Genomic DNA, 21,216 nt, shown 5'->3' with positions numbered 1-21,216 from the left:
GGCTGGTGGCTGTGTGTACCTGGAGCTCTGGGCATTTCCAGGATCGAAACAGATTCCAAATGGTGTATTTATGTCAAGTAAGGATGGATTAAGAATAGATTAGGAAATGGAAGCGAAGTGAATTGATAGCAGTTTCAGCTGCTGAAAGAAGACAGAATTCTTCCTGGCTATGTGACTAAAAACTGTGTTTATCACAGAAGTTTGGAGGGTGAGCTTGACTCACCTTGGGTTGGCTCCCACTGGTTTTCAGAGGAGACAGGAAGAGCGAGCGAGCGGATCTTGTTTCTGCTGCAATACAAAACTTCTCTGAGTCATTCCTTTTCCACAACCTCAGACCCACAAATATTTCCTATTTGTCTGAACACGAGGAATTTAACAAAAGCAAAGTTCCGATTTCTTGCTAAGAAACCTTGCTTTATTTATTATAGAGAAACAAAGCATTTTATTATTGCATAAGGAAAGATATATATTATTCCCTCCAAGTAAGCTTTATTTGCAGAATGTAGGACTATTACTCTGACAGCGTGTGCAGGCTTTCTAGCTCCAGCATTACTTGGGATCAGTACTTCTGTCTGAAGCCTTTGGGTTCTGTGTGTGGAACCCTCTGGAGAATGACATGTCTGGAGTTCTAAGTGTCTTTTTAATATTTTTTTTTTATTTATTTAAGCGTTCTTCAGTCTGGTTTGAATGAGATACCCTAGAGTAAAGGCCCTCTCCAGCATTCCTGTCCAAAGGGCTGGACAAGATGCCAAAGCAGGTAAAAAGAAAACCAGGAATTGTATGTGCTATTAAATTTTACTGCCAGGAAAGAATTCTTGGCTCATTTCCATGCAGCCAAGACTAGGTAACTACTGATGTATATTCACCCCTACCCATGAATTTACTGTACCTACTAACTGTGTGGTTTTGAGCTGTATTACTAACACCAGCTGGTGAGTTTTGTTATGCCATTGGCTTTTTCAGGTGTTAATGTATGTAGCAAGCACATACTTACAGGTATCTTTTCAGTAAAATTAATGGACATATGAGCTATGTGGTATCGGTATCAATAATGGCTGTATTTTCAAATACTGTCTTTTTTTGGCTGAGCGATCACCGTCTCTTCTCAAATGGAGCAATACTGAGCAGGGGGTGCAGGCAAATGAAAATAAGCCCTTTCTCGGGTCTTGCAGTATCAGCTGCACAATGGACTTAAGAACTCGAGGGGTGCCAGTGTAATACAGCGAATACATGGGCGGGCACAGGAAGAAAGGGAGATTGGCAGAAACTCATCTTGTCCACAGAGTATTTCATAATTGTGCGTGTCTGTTCTCTGTGAAAGCACCAGCTTCTTAACGTTCATTCAGAGGAGAATAACAGAAATCACTTTGATGGCAATGCTTAACTGCATTCCTAGGCTTTTTTTTTCCCCTTGCTGTGTAATATTCTGTATTACTGAAAATGAACTATTTGTGCTGTCTGCAGAAGATAATAATGCCGCTAAATAAGTACATTATTGTAGCTTTATTATTTATTAGAAATGTGCTAAATAGGGTTTTGCAGTGTATTTTCCCCTTTATTAGTGAGCTTAGCTGACAGTGGGAATGCTGCACGTTTTCTGTATAAACAAGGTGACACTGTTCATTGACTTGGTTAACTTGTAAAGAATTGCAGATTTATGCTACTGAATGAATAGGGTTATTTTGAAGGAGTTTCAGTCAAGGAAAACAGAAAAGGAATATTCAGAAAGCAAAAATCAGGACTGGCATCTTTTCCCTTCTTTTTTTCCCTTATAGCTCTTCTCTCCTTCCCTGCAGAAATGACAGAGAGGACCTGAAATCTCTCTCCTGGCTAAATTTTCCATTGTACAATGAATGTGTCCTTCCAACTAATATTGTCAAGGACATGGGAGCCCAGAAGCTAAGATTTAAATACTTAAAGTGATTCATAGAGGACAAATCTTCACCTAATGCAGGCCAGCTCTTACAGCAGCACCATTTTTTTTCTCCTGGCTGCCATGTGTGCACTCTGCAACTTCACTCTTGGGGTCCTCAATCTCTGCTCTAAAAAGTCTATGCTGGGAAAACTGCATTTGTGTTGGATCACAGTAGCTTTCAGCTCTACCTTAGCCGCTGCAGCCAGTCCTTCCCGTTCTCCTCTGCCCAAGGCAGCGTTTGCACTGAATGCACAACATTCACAGGCTTAGAAATATGCCAGTTGAGAACACCACATAAGTGTGTCTGTGCTTGACAACCTGCAAAATTGCAAGTGCCAGGTAATGTGAGTCTAAGGACACATTCTTTCCAAGTGCCTTTGCTTACAGCCAAAATTACCAGCGATGAATTCAGTTTACAGACAGTGTTGTCAGCCTGCCATCTCTCATGTGCTAGATAATATCTTTCTAAAAACAAAGTGCCCCATGGGAACCATTGACGACGAGGAAGGGCAGCTGGGCGGAAGTGCAGCTCAAACATGCTAAGTTACAGCTCCTGCTGAGACTGAACCTCAGTTACATGGAGCAGCAGAAGAGCTGTAACCTGTAGTGGACGAGGTGAAAGTCCAGCTGTATTCAGCCTTTGGTGGTGACCTGACATCCTTTCCAGGAAAATGGCCAAAAAGAAGATTCTGTCATCCAGAATGACCTCAGCGAATCATTTGAAGAAGAAGTGAAAGCATTCCTCAGTGATGAAGAGAAACTGCATCTTTTTGATGACCTCACTAAAGTTAATCCGTTGACCACTACAACAGGTAAGTAGCCACCCAGGGGAGTATCTCCTGAGGAGTCACTCCTCCTGGTGGCTACTAATATGTAGTAGTAACTGTTCACATTGCATTAATACTGTCATGAACAGAGTAGTTAAAAGTTTAAAGCCTGTTAGAGCCTATTCAGAGATTTAGAAAGTCACATTTGGCTTGACTGATTTAAAAAAAACCCAAGCTCTTACTATAGATTTAGCCATGCTGGTCTTATCAAGCTCTGCCTGCAGAGCTGACATTTGCATTGTTGGTTCAGGTCACCAGGGTGTGGTTGAGAGTTAATGCTACTGAAGGACTCTTGCATGACCTTGTGATTGCGGTTTTGTGTGTTATGTGACTGTATCAGAGAACAAGGCTCTGACTGAGATTCAAAATATATCTGTGAAATTGGTTTGAAAAGTAAATTCCTCACTCAGCTTTTGAAGACGATCCTGTTCAGAGAAGCTAAGGCCTGTTCCTAGTGCAGATGGAGAACTCTTGCCTCTCTGTTCTGCAAGTGATTTGCTTTCTAGGACTGACTATGTGAAATCTCATAAAAGCATAGGACTTATTGAATGAAACAGTTAGAAGATCCCTTAAGATTTTAAAAAATCAGGGCAACTCGAGAAGACATTGTTATTTATATTAGACCTATATAATTCTCTGGATCACCTCATTCTCTGTTAAACCTAATAGGTAACGTATCTGAAGATTTTTGTTACAAACAGGAACAGGAAGAGTCAAATACACTTTTGAAAATATGCTCACAGGGTGTGTCTTTCAGTTCTGAAATGTCTTCAAGCAAGATACGGAGTAAATTTGTTTTATACAAATGCTGGCTGCAGCCTGGTGGCTTTAAATCCATTTAAGCCTATGTCCTGCCTCTATTCACCTGAGCTTATGAGGGAGTACCATGCTGCACATCGTCCTCAGGTAATCCTTATATTTGAAATACCTGTCCTTCTGCAGAACCCAGATGTCAACCTCTTGAAAATCTGTATAAGCAAAATAATCCTAAAGAATAAAACGCATTTCTAGAGAAATACGAGTTCTGTTAAAAGAGCAATACTGCTTTCAGATAGAAGTGAGAAGACCTTTGCTGTCCATTGTTGTTGAACTTTGTAATTATTGTTCTCTTAAATATGAATATACTGTTCTACTGCCAGGATTTAAAACCTCACATCTTCGCAGTGGCTGAACAAACCTACAGAAATGTCCAAAGCCAGATGGACCCTGTGAACCAGTCCATAATTGTTAGTGGAGAAAGTGGTGCTGGGAAGGTAAGGAGGTTTTTTTTTTTCTGACATTGCTTTTAAGTTTTGAGATTTGCTAGTGATTTGTAGCACGTAATATTTCAGTGCACAAGCAGAGAGGAGGAAGAAAACATTCTGACAGAGCACGTAGCCAGTCTGGTCTAGCACGACTCTTGAAATATGCATAAAGCATGAAGTGATTGCTGCAGTCAAATAGACTCTGCTAAATATAGCTGCTCTTTAGGTGATATCTGTAATTTCTGGAAGGGATAGATTTGAATCATTCAACAGGAATTGCACCTGAGTTAATGTCTCAGCCTAATCTGTCAGGGAGCTAGTGTGGGTCTCAGCAAACCCTATGTAAAGACTTAGAAGAGGAATAGTTCAGATCCTATCCTAGGCCCTCCTGTAATGGTCCGTCCCTATTCAGCAGGATATCAAGGGTATTTTTAAGCCTGAGAACAAAATTATTTACTGAGTGTTAATGACTCAAAGTTCATTTATATTCAATTCATCTTAAGATACTAGCTGTTTATGCTAGCTGAGCTTCCAGATGGTTACATCTTGATAAGACAGCCATTCCGCAAAGCACTCCGACTCCAATAGCATTTAAATGTGTGTCTGCCGCACATAAGCATACACACAAAGTTTCCACTGAACTAGAGCTATAAACCTGACACAATTACTCTCTTCAGCATCATCGCCAGCTGCATACTGTGTTTTCAGAAGCTAGCACTGTTTCACTAACTGACATAACTAATAATGTGGTAAAAACAAAGACCTATTGTCAAGCCTCTCTCTTGCAGACCTGGACATCTCGCTGCCTTATGAAATTCTATGCTTCTGTTGCCGCTTCAGTTACCTCTCCAAAAGGCAATGAAACTGTGGAAAAGATAGAGAAGAAAGTGTTGGATTCCAACCCTGTCATGGAAGCATTTGGTAAATGAGGCTTTTTTAATAGCAAGCCACTGTGGCAATTTTCTTTGCTAGTACACAAGTCTAAGCTAGCTCTTGGTCCTCTCCTTAAAATATGAACTCTTCAAATGCTGGAGCTATGTACAAATCACTGTTAATCTCTGCATGTCCTACATGGAAGAGTGCAACCACTCTGATTGTGCTGTATCTGTCACTGGCAATTTCACAGGAAATGCATGTACCCTGCGGAATAACAACAGTAGCCGTTTTGGAAAATATATCCAGCTTCAGTTAGACAGGTAACAATTACTGGGTAAAAACCTTATCTATTGTCATCTTCCTTTAAATCTTTGAAAACCTAATTCTGAAGTCTGCCACAGCATATTTTATCTGTCTTTAGAACATATTTTGGTTTGCTGGCAGCTTAAATTATTATTATATATCTTCCTTTTTTTTTTCCTCTGCAAGCTCTCACCCTGATTTCTAAAAGAGAGCAATGGAACAACAGAGATGAAGTTAAGGACTCTGAATAAAATATAACATAAAGCTTGCACAAAACTGAAGGTGAACTGTAAAGCATTCACAGTCAGTTGGTATCATAACAACACAACACCTACCAGATTCTGAGAGGAAGTTTTTTTTAAATCTTTGGGTTTTTTCCCCTCTAGATTCTACCATCTGCGTAGTGCTTCTATTCAGACTTTCCTGTTGGAGAAGACCAGAATTGCCTATCAGGCTCCCAGTGAAAGAAACTTCCATATTTTTTATCAGGTTTGCCTTCAGTTAATTCTGCTAGATATTTCTGACAAACAGTGGGGATGAAATAATCAGATTTAGCACGTTTGCAGATTTTAATATGTAACAGTTTTCCTGTCTGCCACACTTCCAAATTAAACCATGCTCCCAGTGCGTTGTTCTTCATTGTCTGTGAGATGTAAATACCAAAGGCAGAATGCTGTCATTATCTTGTTTTCTGTCTCCAGATCACTAAAGGTGCCACTGCAGAGGAGAGGCTGGAATGGAACCTTCCAGAAGGGGCTGACTACCGCTGGCTGCCAAATTCTGAAAGAAACTTAGATGGTAAAGATTAGTTTCACAGACTGTACATTAGTAACAGCTGTAACTTTAAAGGAAGGCAGGCAAAAATGTGTCTGCCCTATAAAATCCCATGACCTAGGTTGGCCAGGCAACAGCAGATATTTTGTGAAGCCACCTGCATTAATGTGATTCTTTTTAAGTTTCAGTTTGCACTATTAAGAGTTTTGACCTGGCTTAAAACACCAGTTTCTGGCCTAGCGAATTTGCATCTCTCTGTGGCTGTCTTTGGAAACTGTCTCGTCATTGGATGTGCTTCAGCAACCTGCTGCTTAATTTCAGAGCCCCATAGAGTCAGTATTAAGTCAGTGACTTGGTTCTCCAACTTCTGCTCTGGGATTTACCAAAAGAGCATCTGACCTCTTTCATCTCCTTTGACAATCCCAGCTAAACTGGATGTGGTGTAGAGTGTTCTGCTTACCCGTGTTTGTGTGCTTGGCTTTCTGTTAAAGAGCACTTGTTTGGCTTTTCAGAGGACTGCTTCGAGGTGACCAGAGATGCAATGTTTCACCTGGGCATTGACCGCTCCACGCAGAACAGTATTTTCAAGGTCAGGTACAAAGCATGGTCACCGTGATGCTGCTGGTTGGAATGACTTTTAAATGTGGGATTTCTGCAGAAATAAATCTATATCCATGTATAGAGCATGAGTTGTTTGGTACTCCTGACTGGAGGGCCTGCAGCTACACATTAGGTTGCATAGCCAAATACTAGTTTTCCACTAAAAGCCTGCCCCTGTGAACTTTAGTTTTCCTTCAGTAACTGCAGCATGAGGAATTAACATAGAAGCTTGGAATCGACTTGCTTTTTTGTGCAGAAATGTTTTGACTTGTCCTGTTAATGTGGCTAAGGGAAGGCTGAGAGGACACTACCTTGAAGGGGAGCTCTGTTTAGAAGACTCAATGCCTGATTATATTTCAGGTACTGTCAGGCCTTCTTCATCTTGGGAACGTTCAATTCTCTAATCCAGTGGATGAGTCTCAGCCTTGTGAACTAGAAGACAAAGCCAAAGGTGAGGCAGCAAGCATGCCGTGCTCCAGAGAGTCTTGTTATCTTAGTGCAGATGCCTAATAGAAAGGATTACTACACTCTGCTGCCTGATAGGAGACTATTAAGGTTTGGACAGACCAAAATTTAAGCATGATTTTGTTCGGTACTTCATGGTTTCAAAGTACTGAACAAACAAAAAGCTAATGCTCTCTTGCTCTGAGAGATAATATCCTTCTGTTACAGGTCAAGGCAACTGGAGCATTAGACAGCCATTCCAGAAGGATTATTGGCAGAACTGTTACTCTTGATTGTAATCTTGTGCTGACATCACCAGATTTCCAGAAAACTGACCCAGAGTAGAGAGCAGGGCTTTTAAAATGAAAGCTTTGAAGTTTTCATGATAAGGATGAAAACTTGGTAACAACAAATCTGTTAAATTGCAGCACAGAACATAGGTTGTTCTGCATGACTTTTGGAGGGTTGTGGATCCAGTTTTCCTTCAGAACTACAACACTGTCGTAAATAGTGAAGTTTCCTACTATTATTTCACATGCTCTGAATTCACACTACTTAATACTCCAATAGTTTTGCATACAGCTCCAGTTGGCAAGATCTTAAATGCTTTGTTAGCAAATACTCATTCTTCCAGTGAAGGTATTACATTTCCTTACTATTCCAAAAATTCATGTTTTTTTCTGGTCGTGGCTGTTTGATGTTCTTTATCTGTATTTAGAGGCTTCTGCTCAAAAAAAAGATGAAAAAGTAACACAGAAATACCTGGAGAGTACTCTCTAAAATGCCTGCTTTGGTGTGGCAAACTTCAGACTTATTTAATATTGTTGTTCCATTTGAAGTAGAGCACTTGCAGTTCTAGGGACAAGCACATCCAAATTAAGAGGCTGGTCTTGCAAAACTTTCTACCCAGTTTGGGTAAAAATATCCAAAATTCGCATTTAAGTTGGTGAGTTCATGGAAATGTCATTTTTCTGTATCGTGTCTAAACCTTCCGTAACTTTAAAGGGGCTGCATTCATTTTGACACTCCAGATATCCTTGCAATGTTTTTTTTCCTGATCAAGATTTTGTGAAGACCTCTGCAGATTTGCTGAAGATACCTGTTGATGATTTACTGGAATCATTAAGAATTCGAACAATAACTGCTGGAAAACAACAACACATCTTCAAAAAGCCATGCTCCAGGGCCGAATGTGAGACTAGGAGGGACTGCCTCGCCAAAGTGATCTACGCTAAGTAAGGACACGCAGGCCAGGCTGCCGTGCTAATTCATATAACTTCTGGGAGAGAAAAGGAAGCCAGAGTTTTACTTTCTCTCGCTTTCTGCTTGGACTCAGTAACAGTGTAACCCTCCCTTCCCTGCTCAACACACCCTTGATTCGGTTGTAGATACTGACATAGCTGCAGTATGCAGTAGATCTTCAGAGAACTGCTGTTTCATGTCAGCAGACAGCAAAGTCATAATTTTTTGTTTCTTCCATGTGGTAAAAACAGCAGTAAAAGACTGATTGTTGCAAGCAAGCACTTCCCAGCTAACCCAGTTGTCGTTGTCTGCAGATTGTTTGAATGGCTCATTTTGGTCATAAATGAAAGCATCTATGCAGATCCATCAGTGTGGACCAGCTTCATAGGTATGGTTATTTATCCCTGGTTTAACTGAGCAACCGTAAGTCCTTCAGGCTACTCCTAGACCAACATGCACTGTCTTCCCATATTCCTCTTAGGTTTGTTGGATGTTTACGGGTTTGAAGCCTTTCCTGAAAACAACTTAGAACAGCTTTGTATCAACTATGCCAATGAGAAACTGCAGCAGCACTTTGTAGCACACTACCTGAAGGCACAACAGGTAATACCCCGCTAAGATCAGATGTTAAATATCTCATTTTAAAACAGCATCTTTTGTCTCTTTAATTATATTTCTATGCCTCTGGTTAGATCGCAACCTTCAGTCGAGTAAGTAATGCACAGAAATCAGTAGGATGTGACAATTGCTTTTTTAAAGAGGAGAGTGTGGGGCAGTTGGTAGAATGAGACAGCTTTCTCTCTTGGGTACTGGAAATCTGTTCCCTGTCATTGACTCTGTGGCCTGTTAAACTGTTTGCTTTCCCTCAAAGAGCTGAACACTTAAAACTAAATTCTTGGGGTAAATGTAGCCTCAATTGAGATTCTCTTGGAAGTAGCTGCTTATACCACGTTAATTCTCTCCATCAAGTATAAAGTACCTAAAGGGGTGGGGACCTTCTAGACCTGAACTTAGTGCAAAGGGAGAGAGCCCAACAGAACGTTATAGCCCAAACACCAACAGCACTTGGAGGCCCTCTGCTGCGGGAGAAGTTTCATAAACCCAGCTGTCATGCCAGTACCTTTAAGGACAAAAACAGACTGCACTTCAGCTTTTATTTTTTTAATGAGGAGGTACACGAGTTGTGTTGTTTCACAGGAGAGAAGGTATTTGCACCATGCTAAATACATTGCACTCACTCACCTGAGTGCTCTGAAAGCTAGAGAGTCCCTGCCAGGACTGCTACTCTACAAGATGTACTTCAGTCCTCGCTGAATTCCTCCACATTACAGATACGTTACCACAATGCTCTTTGGGGTTAGCTGGAATCTGGCAAATCAGTTGCTTTATGGCACCAACATGATGGCACCTTCTTCCTCACAGCATAGTTTTATCAATTTATTCAAGAGATAAGTACCTCTTGGACCATAATTTGTGCTTTCGTATGCCCAGCGATTTTTTTTTTCCTGCTTGCCCTCGTCAGTAAGCCAGGGGTTAATGGTCAGTGGGGATGGAAACCAAGTTCAAGCACACAATTACTTTCCTTGAAGCTGCTTCATGACCTCTGTTTATAGTACCCCTCCCAATTACTGCCTGCCCTCTTACCAATCTTGATTTGGCTGTGTCCCAAACCACTTAAACGCCATTAGTGACTGTGCTGAGCAAGCTTTTGGCAGGAGACTTTTAAAATAACTGTCCAGAGCTCATGCTTCTTAAACACTCCTGACAATTTGTTCTTTAATTCAGCATAAATACTGTAGAAATTATTTCAACCAATATATTTCTCTGCTTCCTTTTGGATCAGGCTTTGTTTTAAATGAAGCACAGTTAGTAAAGTCTGGCACACAACAGTTGGTTTAGGGCTATGTCCCAGTTTAAGGAAGGAATTCTGTGTATTCCTTGCCCTTCAGGGCAAAACTCAGTACAGCCTGCAGAGGCTTAGTGTGACTGTAGCTTCTGTTTTGCAGACTCTGTAAAGCAGTCTTGCAGCTCTCGCTGATAAATCTATGAAATTCCCAAGTACTTCAACAAATTGTTCCATCAGGATCTCCATATTTTTTTTTCAAGATTTCCATTGAACATGAGCTGAGCTTTGGATGAGCAGGCTGAGCCTGGGATTAGCTGCATCAGACTGCAAAAAGGCACGCAGTTATTTGAGCTCTGGTGCCCTCTGCTGCAGAATAACCGCTTTGTCTCTTACTGCAGGAAGAATATGCAGCTGAAGGCCTGCAGTGGTCTTTCATAAACTACAAGGACAACCAGAACTGCCTTGATCTGATTGAGGGCAATCCTCTCAGCATTTTTAGTTTGCTGAATGAGGTAAGTGTGGACCCAAACCCCTCATGCTCTTGGCCTGCCTTTCATCCCACGCCACCAAAGAAAATGCTAAATTAGGAGGACACTTGTCAGCTATAAAATTTCTGCAGAAGTCTTTTTTCAGAACAATCATGACACTTCTTCTTTCTATTCTGAGTCGTCTTTTTTCCTCTGATCCAGGATGTTGTAATGCAAATATGATGCCTTACTTACATTTTTGTTTGTTTTTCACAGTATTTCAGGGCTTGCATACTCAAAGCAACTCTAAAAGTAAAATGGCCATGATTTAAATTTAAAGTGTCCTAGCTTTTAAAGTCAGAACTTTATGACAAATAAGAGATGCTGCAGTTTTGTCTCATTTGTTATGCAGGAGTGCCGTCTGAATAGATCCTCTAACACTGACCTCTTTCAAACTCGGATTGAGAAAGCCTTGTCTAATAATCAATGTTTAAGTCGAAACAAGTTTAGCAAGAAGCCTAACTTTATTATTTCACATTACGCTGGCAAAGTCTGCTATCAGCTGGCAGCAATGGTGGAGAAAAACAAGGTAGGTGTTTTCAGAAAGAGCTGTTAAAAAAAACCAAAACCAAAACACCAAAAAATCTTACAGACCAAAAGCAATTTAAATCAAAGAACCACTAACTATTCAGTGATGCTTACTGGATATACATACCTTTCTCTAAAGAAATCCTTCAGGCCATGTAAAACAGGGTAGTGTTCTTGGTCTTATTTCTAGGGAACCATCAGTGGCACAAGCAAATGCTTTGTTAGCAGACTTTTCCGCTGAGGCTTAAGTGGATCAGGTGTCACTGAATCAGGGCTTCTTCCTGACATGATGCACAAGTGTTAATGGCATCGGGACATTTCTGCAACCATAAATATAGGACTTCATTTCCACCCAAATTCAGATAAACTTATGAGAAACAAGAGCAGGAACTCGACTACTGAAAGTTCTGAAAGCACCGGGAAACTCAAGTTTTGGCCTCGTTGTGCCATCAGGGAATAAGTGAAATAGCCTGCAGGTGTTAGAGCCCCTTGTCAGTTCTGATATCACCAGCAATTACAAGAAGTGGTATTAGGTGATGCAATAAAATACCATCCCTTAATTAAAAGACTTTCTAATAGACTGTATAATAGCTGCTGCAAGCTGTCCCACAGGATTAAACTAGTCCTGAGACTTCTAGCTCACGTTGTATAGCAAGAAAAACATTGGGAACAGTCATACATTTGAATAATTTGCTAAATATGCAGCCAAACATTGTTTTCAGTTCCAGAATCTGTCTATGAATGAATGTATGTAGTAGAGTTGAAACAGCAGCTGTGGTTAAATCAAAGTTGGCATCAGAAATACACCCATATACATGGAATTTTTAGTCATCTTCAAGGGTGGCAGGTTTCTGCCTAAATCCAAATACTAATGAGTTGTGTTTGTGTTTGCAGGATCCCATTCCACCAGAGCTGGTCCATGTTTTGCAGAATTCTAAGGACCCTTTGCTTCAAAAATTATTTCCCGTGACAGAAAAGAACCAAAATAACATCAAAACACAGAACAGAGCAGCTGTTGTTACAGTGGTGTCAAAGTTCAAGGTACATCCTAGTCAAGTTTCTGCTCTCCACAGTATAGTTGGACCAAGATCATAACTGCTGTCCAAGTGAAACAGCTGTGAAACAGAAATAGCTTCAGACTCCTGATATTCTCAGGGTTTTAACTCACTCCGATTTTACCTTTTCCTTTAACAGTTGGGCATTTGCCTTTTTGAGGCTTCTTCCCACCTGTTCCTCTGGAGTGGTTAGCTTCAACTATAACTTTGGCAACTTTCTGAACTTACCATCAGTTTTACAAAACCATTCATAGAGTCAATTTTTTTTTGCTCAAGCTGTCCTTACAGCTCTGCTAATACTGAGTCTGTAAAGCCCTCCTTGCAAGAAATGGCTGCATTGTTTTTATAGAAAACCACTGATTAGCTAAACTACCTGTGGAGTCGTCATCCCTAGTTAAACCTGTGTTTGTTTTCTGTAGGGTTCACTGGAACATCTCATGCAGATTTTGAATAGCACTGTGCCACATTACATCCGATGCATCAAGCCTAATGCTGACTGCAAGGCAATGATTTTTAAAAGAGAAGAGGTAACTTCAAAAGCCTTTCCTCCATGAGTCAATGAGAAGCTTCCTAGAGACACTGTGCAGGGCCTTGCTTTATGTCTTTTATTATCCTCAGTCACGTGCAGAGCTCTTTTCACAGCACATCTTGAATTAGCTTTTTCTCCCTTGGAGCTTCCAAGATAAATATCCTTTCAGAATCAGTGGTGATGCTTGTCTAAAATGGAACTAGTGAGCACAGCAGCTCTTCCAGATGCAACTTACTTGTTGCTGTATGAGAAATTACTTTACCAGAGCACTCCTGGGTTATTTGGGGTGCTGCCATCCCAGCCCTCAAAGTAGATATGGACAATCTGACTGCTCAGCAGTCCTGGTCGCACAGATATCTTCACGCTGCACGCCCACAACAAAACTGTGCTTGCTCCTGGAGTCTAGTCTAGGACAAGTTAGATGAGGTCTGCTGACAAGCATGTCTTTGGGAGCAGAGCAGCAGATGGTAAAGCTATCACTAGAGAACCTCGTCTGATGTAAAAACAAGCAGCTGGAGTAGTGCTGCATTAATTTTAAACACTGAGAAACTGCTGGTTGCATGCAAGTAGTATTAAAATGCCAACACTGGGTTTTCATGTTCTGCTGCATTTGGTCAGCACAGGGCGTGTGGATACCACAAGAGAGGGCACACAAGGACTGTCCATCTCTCTGTGCTAGCGCTGCCCTGACCCTGCTCAGTTCCTCAAAGCAGTAGCTTGGTGGCTGTGTAATCCCCTTCTCCACCCAGTCCACTCGTTCCCCAGCTGCCAGCGTGGCGGCGCACACCAGGCAAGCTGTGGTGCAGTTCTGCTGAGCTGTGTGTTGCCTGGGGTGAGCACACACAGCTTCCACTAAGAGTAAGACAGTGGTTACCTAAACATCTCAATTTATGTCTCAGGTTCTCAGCCAGCTTCAGGCATGTGGAATAGTCGAAGCCATCACCATCAGTGCAGCGGGCTTCCCTATTAGGTAAGTCCAAACTTCTTGAGCAATGTTTTCCATAAGTCATTTCTATGGCAGTTAGCTGTATATTAGTTCCTCAGAAGAGCTTATAAGCAGGAAATCCAAGAATTTTGCAGTCTGTTTCAGACCACACCACTTTACTGATTGTTTCAAAGCTGTCTGAAGAGTTCTGCTCACTGTTTGCTTTTCAGCTTATTTGAGCACCTCTTTTCCATGTTTTGGAGCCAAAATACCTGTTGGAAATCTGGACTGTTGTTCTGTGTTTTGGATAATGAAACTCTGCTTGTTCAGCAAGTCCAAAAGACACCCCTGCTCTGAGAGCTCACTGTACTTTTGCAGTCTGAGAAGCTGGGGAAGAGATGTTTTGATGCAGACTGTCATATACTAAAACTTTTTAATTGAATGTGGCTTCACAGTAACACTTTCAGCAATTAAATTTAAATTATAAATGGCATTCATCTAAGTGTAGTCATCTTGAAGTCGAGCATTTCATTGCAGCCAGTCACTTTGCTGGGCTTTCTGCACCACCCTTGGAGGAAAGAGGGAACAAGACCTGAGCTAGTAATGTTTTTCACAGCTCAGTATTGATGGGGTGAAGCTCACTATTATCATAAACAAGCACCATTCCTGCCCAGTCTTTGTTAGAGGCAAAAGTCACTGTTATTGGGCAATAGGCAGTCTCCTGAATCTCTTCAGAAAGTCTATGCATTTTGCGTGTTGGTGACTATACAGGCAGCAGCCTATTTCCATTTTATGCACTGGATCTTTGAAGCCATGATGCAATTTTCCCTCTCAAAGAATAGGTTATTTACCATACAGTAAATGGTACTTGCCTAGAATTAACTGGACGTTTGTCTATCAGGATCCCATTCCAAAGTTTCACTGAGCGCTATGAAATACTGAGACAATCATGTGGGTCCAATAAAAACAGAGTGTGTGATAAAAGCCACTACCACACTGCCAAGAAAAAAGGTACGTTTTTTTAGATAATCCCTCTGCTATCAAGTAAAATTATTACGGCACCAATGTGCTATCGCACAGATCAGATACAATTATTGTATTCAGCACGAGGGACACCACTATCCTCAAAATATTTTTCTAATCTATGACCTGCTTACAGCAGGCTCTTTTTCAAAGTGCAAACCTTTCATCTTACTGCTATTTTTCTGTGTTCCTCTTAGGTAGAACAATTCCAGTTACAATGGTGTTTCGGGTTCTCCCCCTGACAGAATTTGATTTAGAGTTGGTTCTTGAGTAGACTTGAAAACTACTTACCTTTTTGCTTATATTCCTTCTTCTTCCTTTCTTTCTTTTTTTTTCCCCCACCTTGCTTTCTTACCGAACACACTGACCTAGCTTACCTGGATTCTGCTGCTGCTTCTACCTTTTGCAAACTTCTATACGCAATTCTTTTTTCTAAGCAAGAGTGAGGATGGACTTTAAAAAATGAAATCCAATCCACAAGGTAACATCTTGGGTGTGAACCCCTGGAAGAAGGAGCTCATCAGGTGGTTACATTTAATAAGGAAAGTTACTGCAGACCCCTTTTCTCTCCCGGATTAATCCCATCTTTACCCAATGGGTCTGTGGGAAGCAGGACCAGTAAGTACCAGCCTATGTCAGATAATTAAACTGGCTGGAAATCTATTCACCTTGCGGAAATGGAATGAAGTAATGAAGTATAGGCGGGAAAATTACTTACACGCCGTATCTTTCTCCCTCAGTTATAACCCATTAGCTGAAATGCCTCCTTGTGATAGGTTACTGGTCCTTTTTATCTTTAGTGGGTAATAAGCTGTAAACAGAGCAAAACAATTTCCTAAACGTGAGGATAAGCTTTTGGTTCCCTTATCAGCCCAACCCCATGAACAACACCGTAGTCACCAGATGTCTTCCTGTAAGCAAGAACTGCTTATATTTGTTTTCAGTACCTTAAAATGCTCTCATCTCCTTAGAAATATTTATAGCAGAAAAGCAAACAGTATCCAGGATGGAAAGATACAAAGACCATCAAGTTCCAGCATTGGGCATGCAGAAACTTATGCAGCATTGCCTTGAACAACACAATCTCTTTCAAGGACAGGTCTGAATTAAGTCTACCTCTGTTTCCAATAGATTAAGCTGGCTAACCTGTTTGTCTCCTAATGTAAAAAAATCTGTGCTATGTCCCAGAAATGGTTTTAATAATCTCTTATTGCTGCAATAAACTTCTACTTAGTACATGGCTCTGTAGATGCTTCTGATGCCCTGTGAAAGCTGTAGAATTGCATAGAATTTATTTTTGGTTCCTGCATCCTTCAGTACATTAAAGTTGTGAGTCCAATTCCTTGCTCTTTGTTCTTTGTTCTCAACAGCTTTGAGTTTTGGGTATTTAATTGGATTTTCTTGAGAGCTGCTCAAACCCATTATTAATTGCATTGCTGTTGCTTTCTAATGTTTCTATGCAGGATGCTTTATACAATGTGAGCGCAGCTAAGCCCACCTAATGCCTGTTCCATTGTCTAGATCTACCCAAAATGACATTTGTTACCTATGGATAGGTTGTAAGAGGTGGTAGGACCCAAACTACCTCCTAGTTAAAACACGCCACCCTGGTTTTCTAGTTGCTAGCACATGGCAAAATCCATGCTGTCACAGGTTTTCCTTAAACAGTTAGATCTAGCCATGTCTCAGCCATCACCTCCTCCCCTTGTAGGCATTTCCCCACTAAATGGCCAAGAAGTCTCAGTGCAAAGACAATGACTTGGTCCCAATTTCCAAGGTCTGTGATACCTTCTCTTCAATGCTTCATTTGCAGGTGAGACTCCAGCGGTGGATGATGACAAAGCATTGCGCACTGTTGTTTTTGAGATACTGCAGAATGTTGTTACGGGACAAACTACTGCTGAGCAAACAGGGAACAGAGCAGAAAGCACTTCAGTGTACTGTGGCAAAACCAAAATATTTATGGCTAATTCTGTGGTAAGAGTGCTATTTCCTTGGCTAACTGTTCTGGAGCGTCCATGCATAATAGGTATTCTGGCAGATTATCATGGTTTAGGCAGTACTCCTGCTAATGCCAGTGTGACCAGAATTTGGCATTTTCCTTCAAACTACTGAACCAAATCAAACACCCTGTCAGAATCCAACTATCAGCAGCCTTTGTTTAATGGCGTCCTTGTTGCTAACAGACCAGAAGCTGCACTTGTATGGTCTTGTCAGCATCCTCCCAGTTACAGTAAAGATGACAGCTTTCCTTAGCTTCAGCTGACCACCTTGGCTACTCTGACAGGCCTAAGCACCTCCTAGTTAAAGAGATGAAGAAGACAAAGGCACTTTTGCCAAGCTTGCATACTGGAGCCATAGAAAAACCCCCTTCAATGGGGCTACTTTGAAGCCAGCTGCTACTGGGACTTTGGGAATGTCTGCTTTTTCTCCTCACACCATTTTTTCCCCCTCCTCAAGATACTTTTATTTTCATATAATGTGTTTTGAAGTGCTCTCACTTCTAGAACACTGAGATGTGCATGTGTTTTTCTCACAAACACCAGGAGTGCATAGAAGAGGGAAGAGTTGTGAACACAACTCCATCCCCAAGTATTAACTGCAGGTTTGTACCCCTAATGCAGCTGGAGCAACTTGAAGAGAGGAGAACAGAGGTGTTAAATGAGAAAGCATTTTGCATTCAGTGTTGCTGGAGAAGATTTAAACAAAAGAAACTTGTGAAGGAGACATGGTCTGCAACTGTCATCCAAGCAGGTATTTGATAAGGCTGTGGCTGAACATAACATTTCCAGTTACATGGGATGTTTAAGGTGCCAGGAGTGGTTAGATTCACTGAACAGGGAGAAAGCTTAAGTGTCACCTCTCTTAATTGTGTGCAAGAGCTTCTCAGATTCTTGTACTCAGATTTCTTTTAATTAAATCTTCAGCTGTTCGTTCCTGGTTAGCCAAGAATCGCTTCCAAAGGATGCGCAGAGCTGCTAATGTTATTAAGCACAGCTGGAGGAAATGGAGAGTAAGTACATTGGTACAGGAAAGTATTGAAATTGAGTGACTGAGGCTTTTTAGTGTTTGAGAAAGAATCTGCCTCTGTCAAGTAACTGTACAAAACCAATACTGTGAATTCTCCAGAAAACTCTTCTCAAGTTGAAGAGTAGAAGATGGATGCCAGTGTTGCAGAGCTGCTTCTATAGGGTGGCAGTGTAAAGACTGCAGAATAAACTAATTTCTCAACTTCATAAAATGGGAAAATGTCCCAAAGGGTGCCCTCTTTTTTAAATTCTTAGTTTTGCAGCTTTATATTTTGTTAACGATATCTGAGAATCTTGTTCAAGAATATTGCTCTGCATCTCTTCATCAGGCAAAAATGTCTGCATTAGCAGCAGCAGAACTGGATGAAGTTGAAGAAAAGGCGTTCTCAGTTCCGGGAGCTACAGTGATCTCGGCCAAACCACCTTGCTCTTTGGAGACAACTTGGCCTCTGCATGCAGTAATTCAGTTCTGGCCTCTTGGCCTTGTCCTGGCTGCTGCACCCGTTACTGTATCGGGACTTCGGAGAGACCTGTCCCTGCTGACATGCCTCAAGGGGCTTCAGGACAGCGGCTGCTACAAAGTGGAAAGCTGCTTCTTTGGCTGTGGCATCACTTCCGTTAGAGCTCTCCCACAGGTAACAAACCTCACACACTCGAGCCAGCAGCACATTTCAGCTGCCCTGAGTTCAGGAACCTCAACTCTGCTATGGAGCAGAGCAACTATGGAGCCTGCTCACAAGCTACACTCTTGCTTTTCCTCTGGCTTAGATACACAAGGATGACTGACACCAACAGGTCAAGCTAGGCATAGGGCTGAGCTGAGACTTAGAACTAAGCATGAAAACTCCTATCTGTCACAGGGACAGAGAGCAGAGCATTCCAACATGGGCTTTGCTATTACATATCGTGTATTTTTTCCTGCTTAGGAGATTCAAGTTGCGCAACAGGTGAACCTGTGAAAAACCATCCACTTGGGGAAAAGCCACTGGGTGTATTAATGACATCCCAGTAATTCTGAATTAAATTCCCTGTGCAGTCAACTGCACGGGCTGATTTGCACAGAGGATTTTCAGGGCAGAAAGCAGGGACCAACCCCCCAGGTACTTCATCCCCTACACACACAGAGAACAGTCTTAGATGCCATTTACTACAAACAAGCCACAACCCATACTGTTTTCTCTCAGAAGTTGCACTCCAGTTACAAATCACCCCGTACCTGTGCTTGGGTTTTTTGTTGGTAACTTTGAGGTTGCGTAAAATTATGTGTGCAAGAATGTACCTGGTCACAATTATTAACAGTAGGAAGAGGCAGTAGCAAGTTCAGTACCAACTAAATACTCAATCTTCAGAGTTTCAGCTAATTTCACTTCAAATTACAGTGCTGGTACTCTTTGTAGTAATCGTTTATCTTAAATCCATTTGCATGAGGACTCCTTGGGAGGCCTTCCTCTCTCCTTATTCATATTCACTAGTTTCTTATATACCAAAGTGCTACTTCGTTTGAGTAGCAAAATCAGCTCAAAATGTGGCAAAAACATCACCTGACCTCTCAACCTCTTCTTCTTGTAGGGCTCTATCAAGTTTCACTGTAAGAAGTCTCCTCTGCACTACGCAAATGTCAGCCCTCGTACGGACGCCTGTTCCATCACTGGATTTAACCAGATTTTACTGGACAGAAAAAAACTCCTCCCAACTTAAGGTTTTGGCCATCTGCGTATATACTTTACTTTTTCCTTCAGGGAAGGACTGTCTGCAAGCTGCTGCTTTCAAATTACTCAACGTCCGTATCTGCTGCTACCTCAGAGCTTTCTGCATTGATCCACTGCATGTACAATATACTTCAAATTAAGAACATGGGGGGGAGGCATTCCTCCTCTCACACATATGCACATATTATAGGAAATATCAGTACTATGAGAACACTCAACATAATTAAAATAGATCAAGTGCTTTAAGCAATACGTACTTGAACTGAGCACTTCTGGCACTACCAGGGAGAAGCAAGAGGCTGCTAATGACAGAGCAAATAAGGTGAAGATTTCTGATGCGTGCTGGATGCTCGCTGGGAGGTACAACTGTTCTGACTGGTCACACGTGTTCAGTAACATCACAGCACCGGCTGTGGCCAGGGAACCGAGCAGCAGTCAGCCGCAACACTAAAGGCAGATGTCTCAGGGAAAAGCAAGACTGGACTCTTGCTTTTTTAGCTATAGGACCAAAACACATGTACTGTCACAACTGCCATGCATTTCTAGCACTCCCAGTCAATAACATCACCTCTGCCAAAGTTCCCATCAGAAGTGCTAGGTGCCGTCCTTCTGTTGCCCACATGGGTCTTGAAAATGCTCAGCTCTTTGGTGTATGTCACTTTTAAATAAACTTAAATACCTTGTAACAGTGTCCGGCCATGCGCAACACGGTTTAGTTAACAAAAACATTTCAGATGAGATTGTGGGTTAAAATAAATGCAAATGTATTTAATATTAATTGTTATTGTGAAGCAGTGTTTCCCATGGGTGACAGCGTTTCTGTAAAAACAGAAAGCAGGTCCACAGAACATCAAGTTTAATTGCTAGTATCTAGAAACCTGTCCAACATCAACTATGTCACTGTTTATCAACTCTAAATTGAAAATTAGCACTAACATCATCCACGAGCAAAGTGTGACCAAACCTTGCAGAAGCCCACAGAATGGTGCACCGCAGCAGCACAGGGTGCTGTGGAGGCTCTTCCATCAGAGCAGGAAGAAACCTCAAGGAAAGGAAAATGTTCTTAAAGTAGCTCACTCGGGAAGAATGTTCTCCTTCTCTGGAGGTTCAACAATTCTCAAACAGCAGTCTGCAAACTCAACAAATAACGGCTCCTGCATGTACTTTTTCAAGAGGGAACTTTTATCTTCTGCTTGATCAACCGTCAGCAGTAGCTGCCTCAGATGTGGATTCAGAAGCAAGCCTCTCAGTTCTTCCGATTCCCCTTTAAAAAAACAAATCAAAACAGTAATAACGTCAAAGAGTTACAAATGCAGTTGAGACCACCTTATTTTGCAAATAAATGTCCAAAGAGACAGGGTGAAAAGCCAGTATCGAGGATTTAAATGTTGCAGGCCTTGCAATGAAGCGCACAACTGCGACAAACCGCCGTGCTCCATGAATAAATCATGGTGAACACCTCTGCTTTCTTTGCCAAATGCTCGCCCCCTGCAACCCTCTGACTTCCCAAGATTACCTAAAAGCTTGAGTTTCTGCAGCAGGACCCGGTCCTGCTCGTCATCTTCTGTCAGGATGTCCTCCACCGACCAGGGGCTGTCTGTGGACGAGAAAAGCAGAGCTGCAGGAGAGCTGGGGCACCCTACACCCCCCCGCCAGTCCCCCACCTACCTGCCTGCTGCCCGGTGCGGCTCGGCCCAGCGGGAAAGCCCTGCCCGGCCGTCGCCAGCTCCCGCTTCGGCTCCGGCGTGCATCGCTCTGCGGGAGGAAAGCGCGTTAGCAGCGGGGCGGCCCGCCCGTCCACTCCCCGACCCCGTCCCGCC

At 42.0% G+C, this 21,216-nt stretch overlaps 2 protein-coding genes across 2 annotated transcripts; one reads left to right on the top strand and one right to left on the bottom strand.

Annotated features, from left to right (window-relative positions):
• Nucleotides 1-2,582: 2,582 nt before the first annotated feature.
• MYO19 (myosin XIX) lies at nt 2,583-19,385 on the top strand (the record flags this gene model as incomplete). The annotated part of the gene is made up of 23 exons (XM_010181140.1): nt 2,583-2,727; nt 3,500-3,648; nt 3,882-3,995; nt 4,775-4,907; nt 5,113-5,182; nt 5,552-5,654; nt 5,867-5,963; nt 6,452-6,528; nt 6,900-6,990; nt 8,047-8,218; nt 8,540-8,613; nt 8,707-8,828; nt 10,470-10,583; nt 10,951-11,127; nt 12,021-12,167; nt 12,601-12,708; nt 13,610-13,680; nt 14,537-14,646; nt 16,472-16,635; nt 17,283-17,412; nt 17,586-17,671; nt 18,017-18,322; nt 19,257-19,385. Coding segments are annotated over 23 exons (2,889 nt in total), but the record flags the coding sequence as incomplete, so codon positions are not given.
• Nucleotides 19,386-20,469: 1,084 nt separating this feature from the next.
• On the bottom strand, nt 20,470-21,035 carry ZNHIT3 (zinc finger, HIT-type containing 3; the record flags this gene model as incomplete). The annotated part of the gene is made up of 2 exons (XM_010181138.1): nt 20,470-20,660; nt 20,913-21,035. Coding segments are annotated over 2 exons (314 nt in total), but the record flags the coding sequence as incomplete, so codon positions are not given.
• Nucleotides 21,036-21,216: the final 181 nt, after the last annotated feature.

The sequence above is a fragment of the Mesitornis unicolor genome, unplaced genomic scaffold (assembly GCF_000695765.1).
Source record: "Mesitornis unicolor isolate BGI_N332 unplaced genomic scaffold, ASM69576v1 scaffold42133, whole genome shotgun sequence".
Lineage (NCBI taxonomy): Eukaryota > Metazoa > Chordata > Aves > Mesitornithiformes > Mesitornithidae > Mesitornis > Mesitornis unicolor.
The sequence above is the reverse complement of the archived record's forward strand: the minus strand, read 5'-3'. Positions and strand labels throughout refer to the sequence as shown.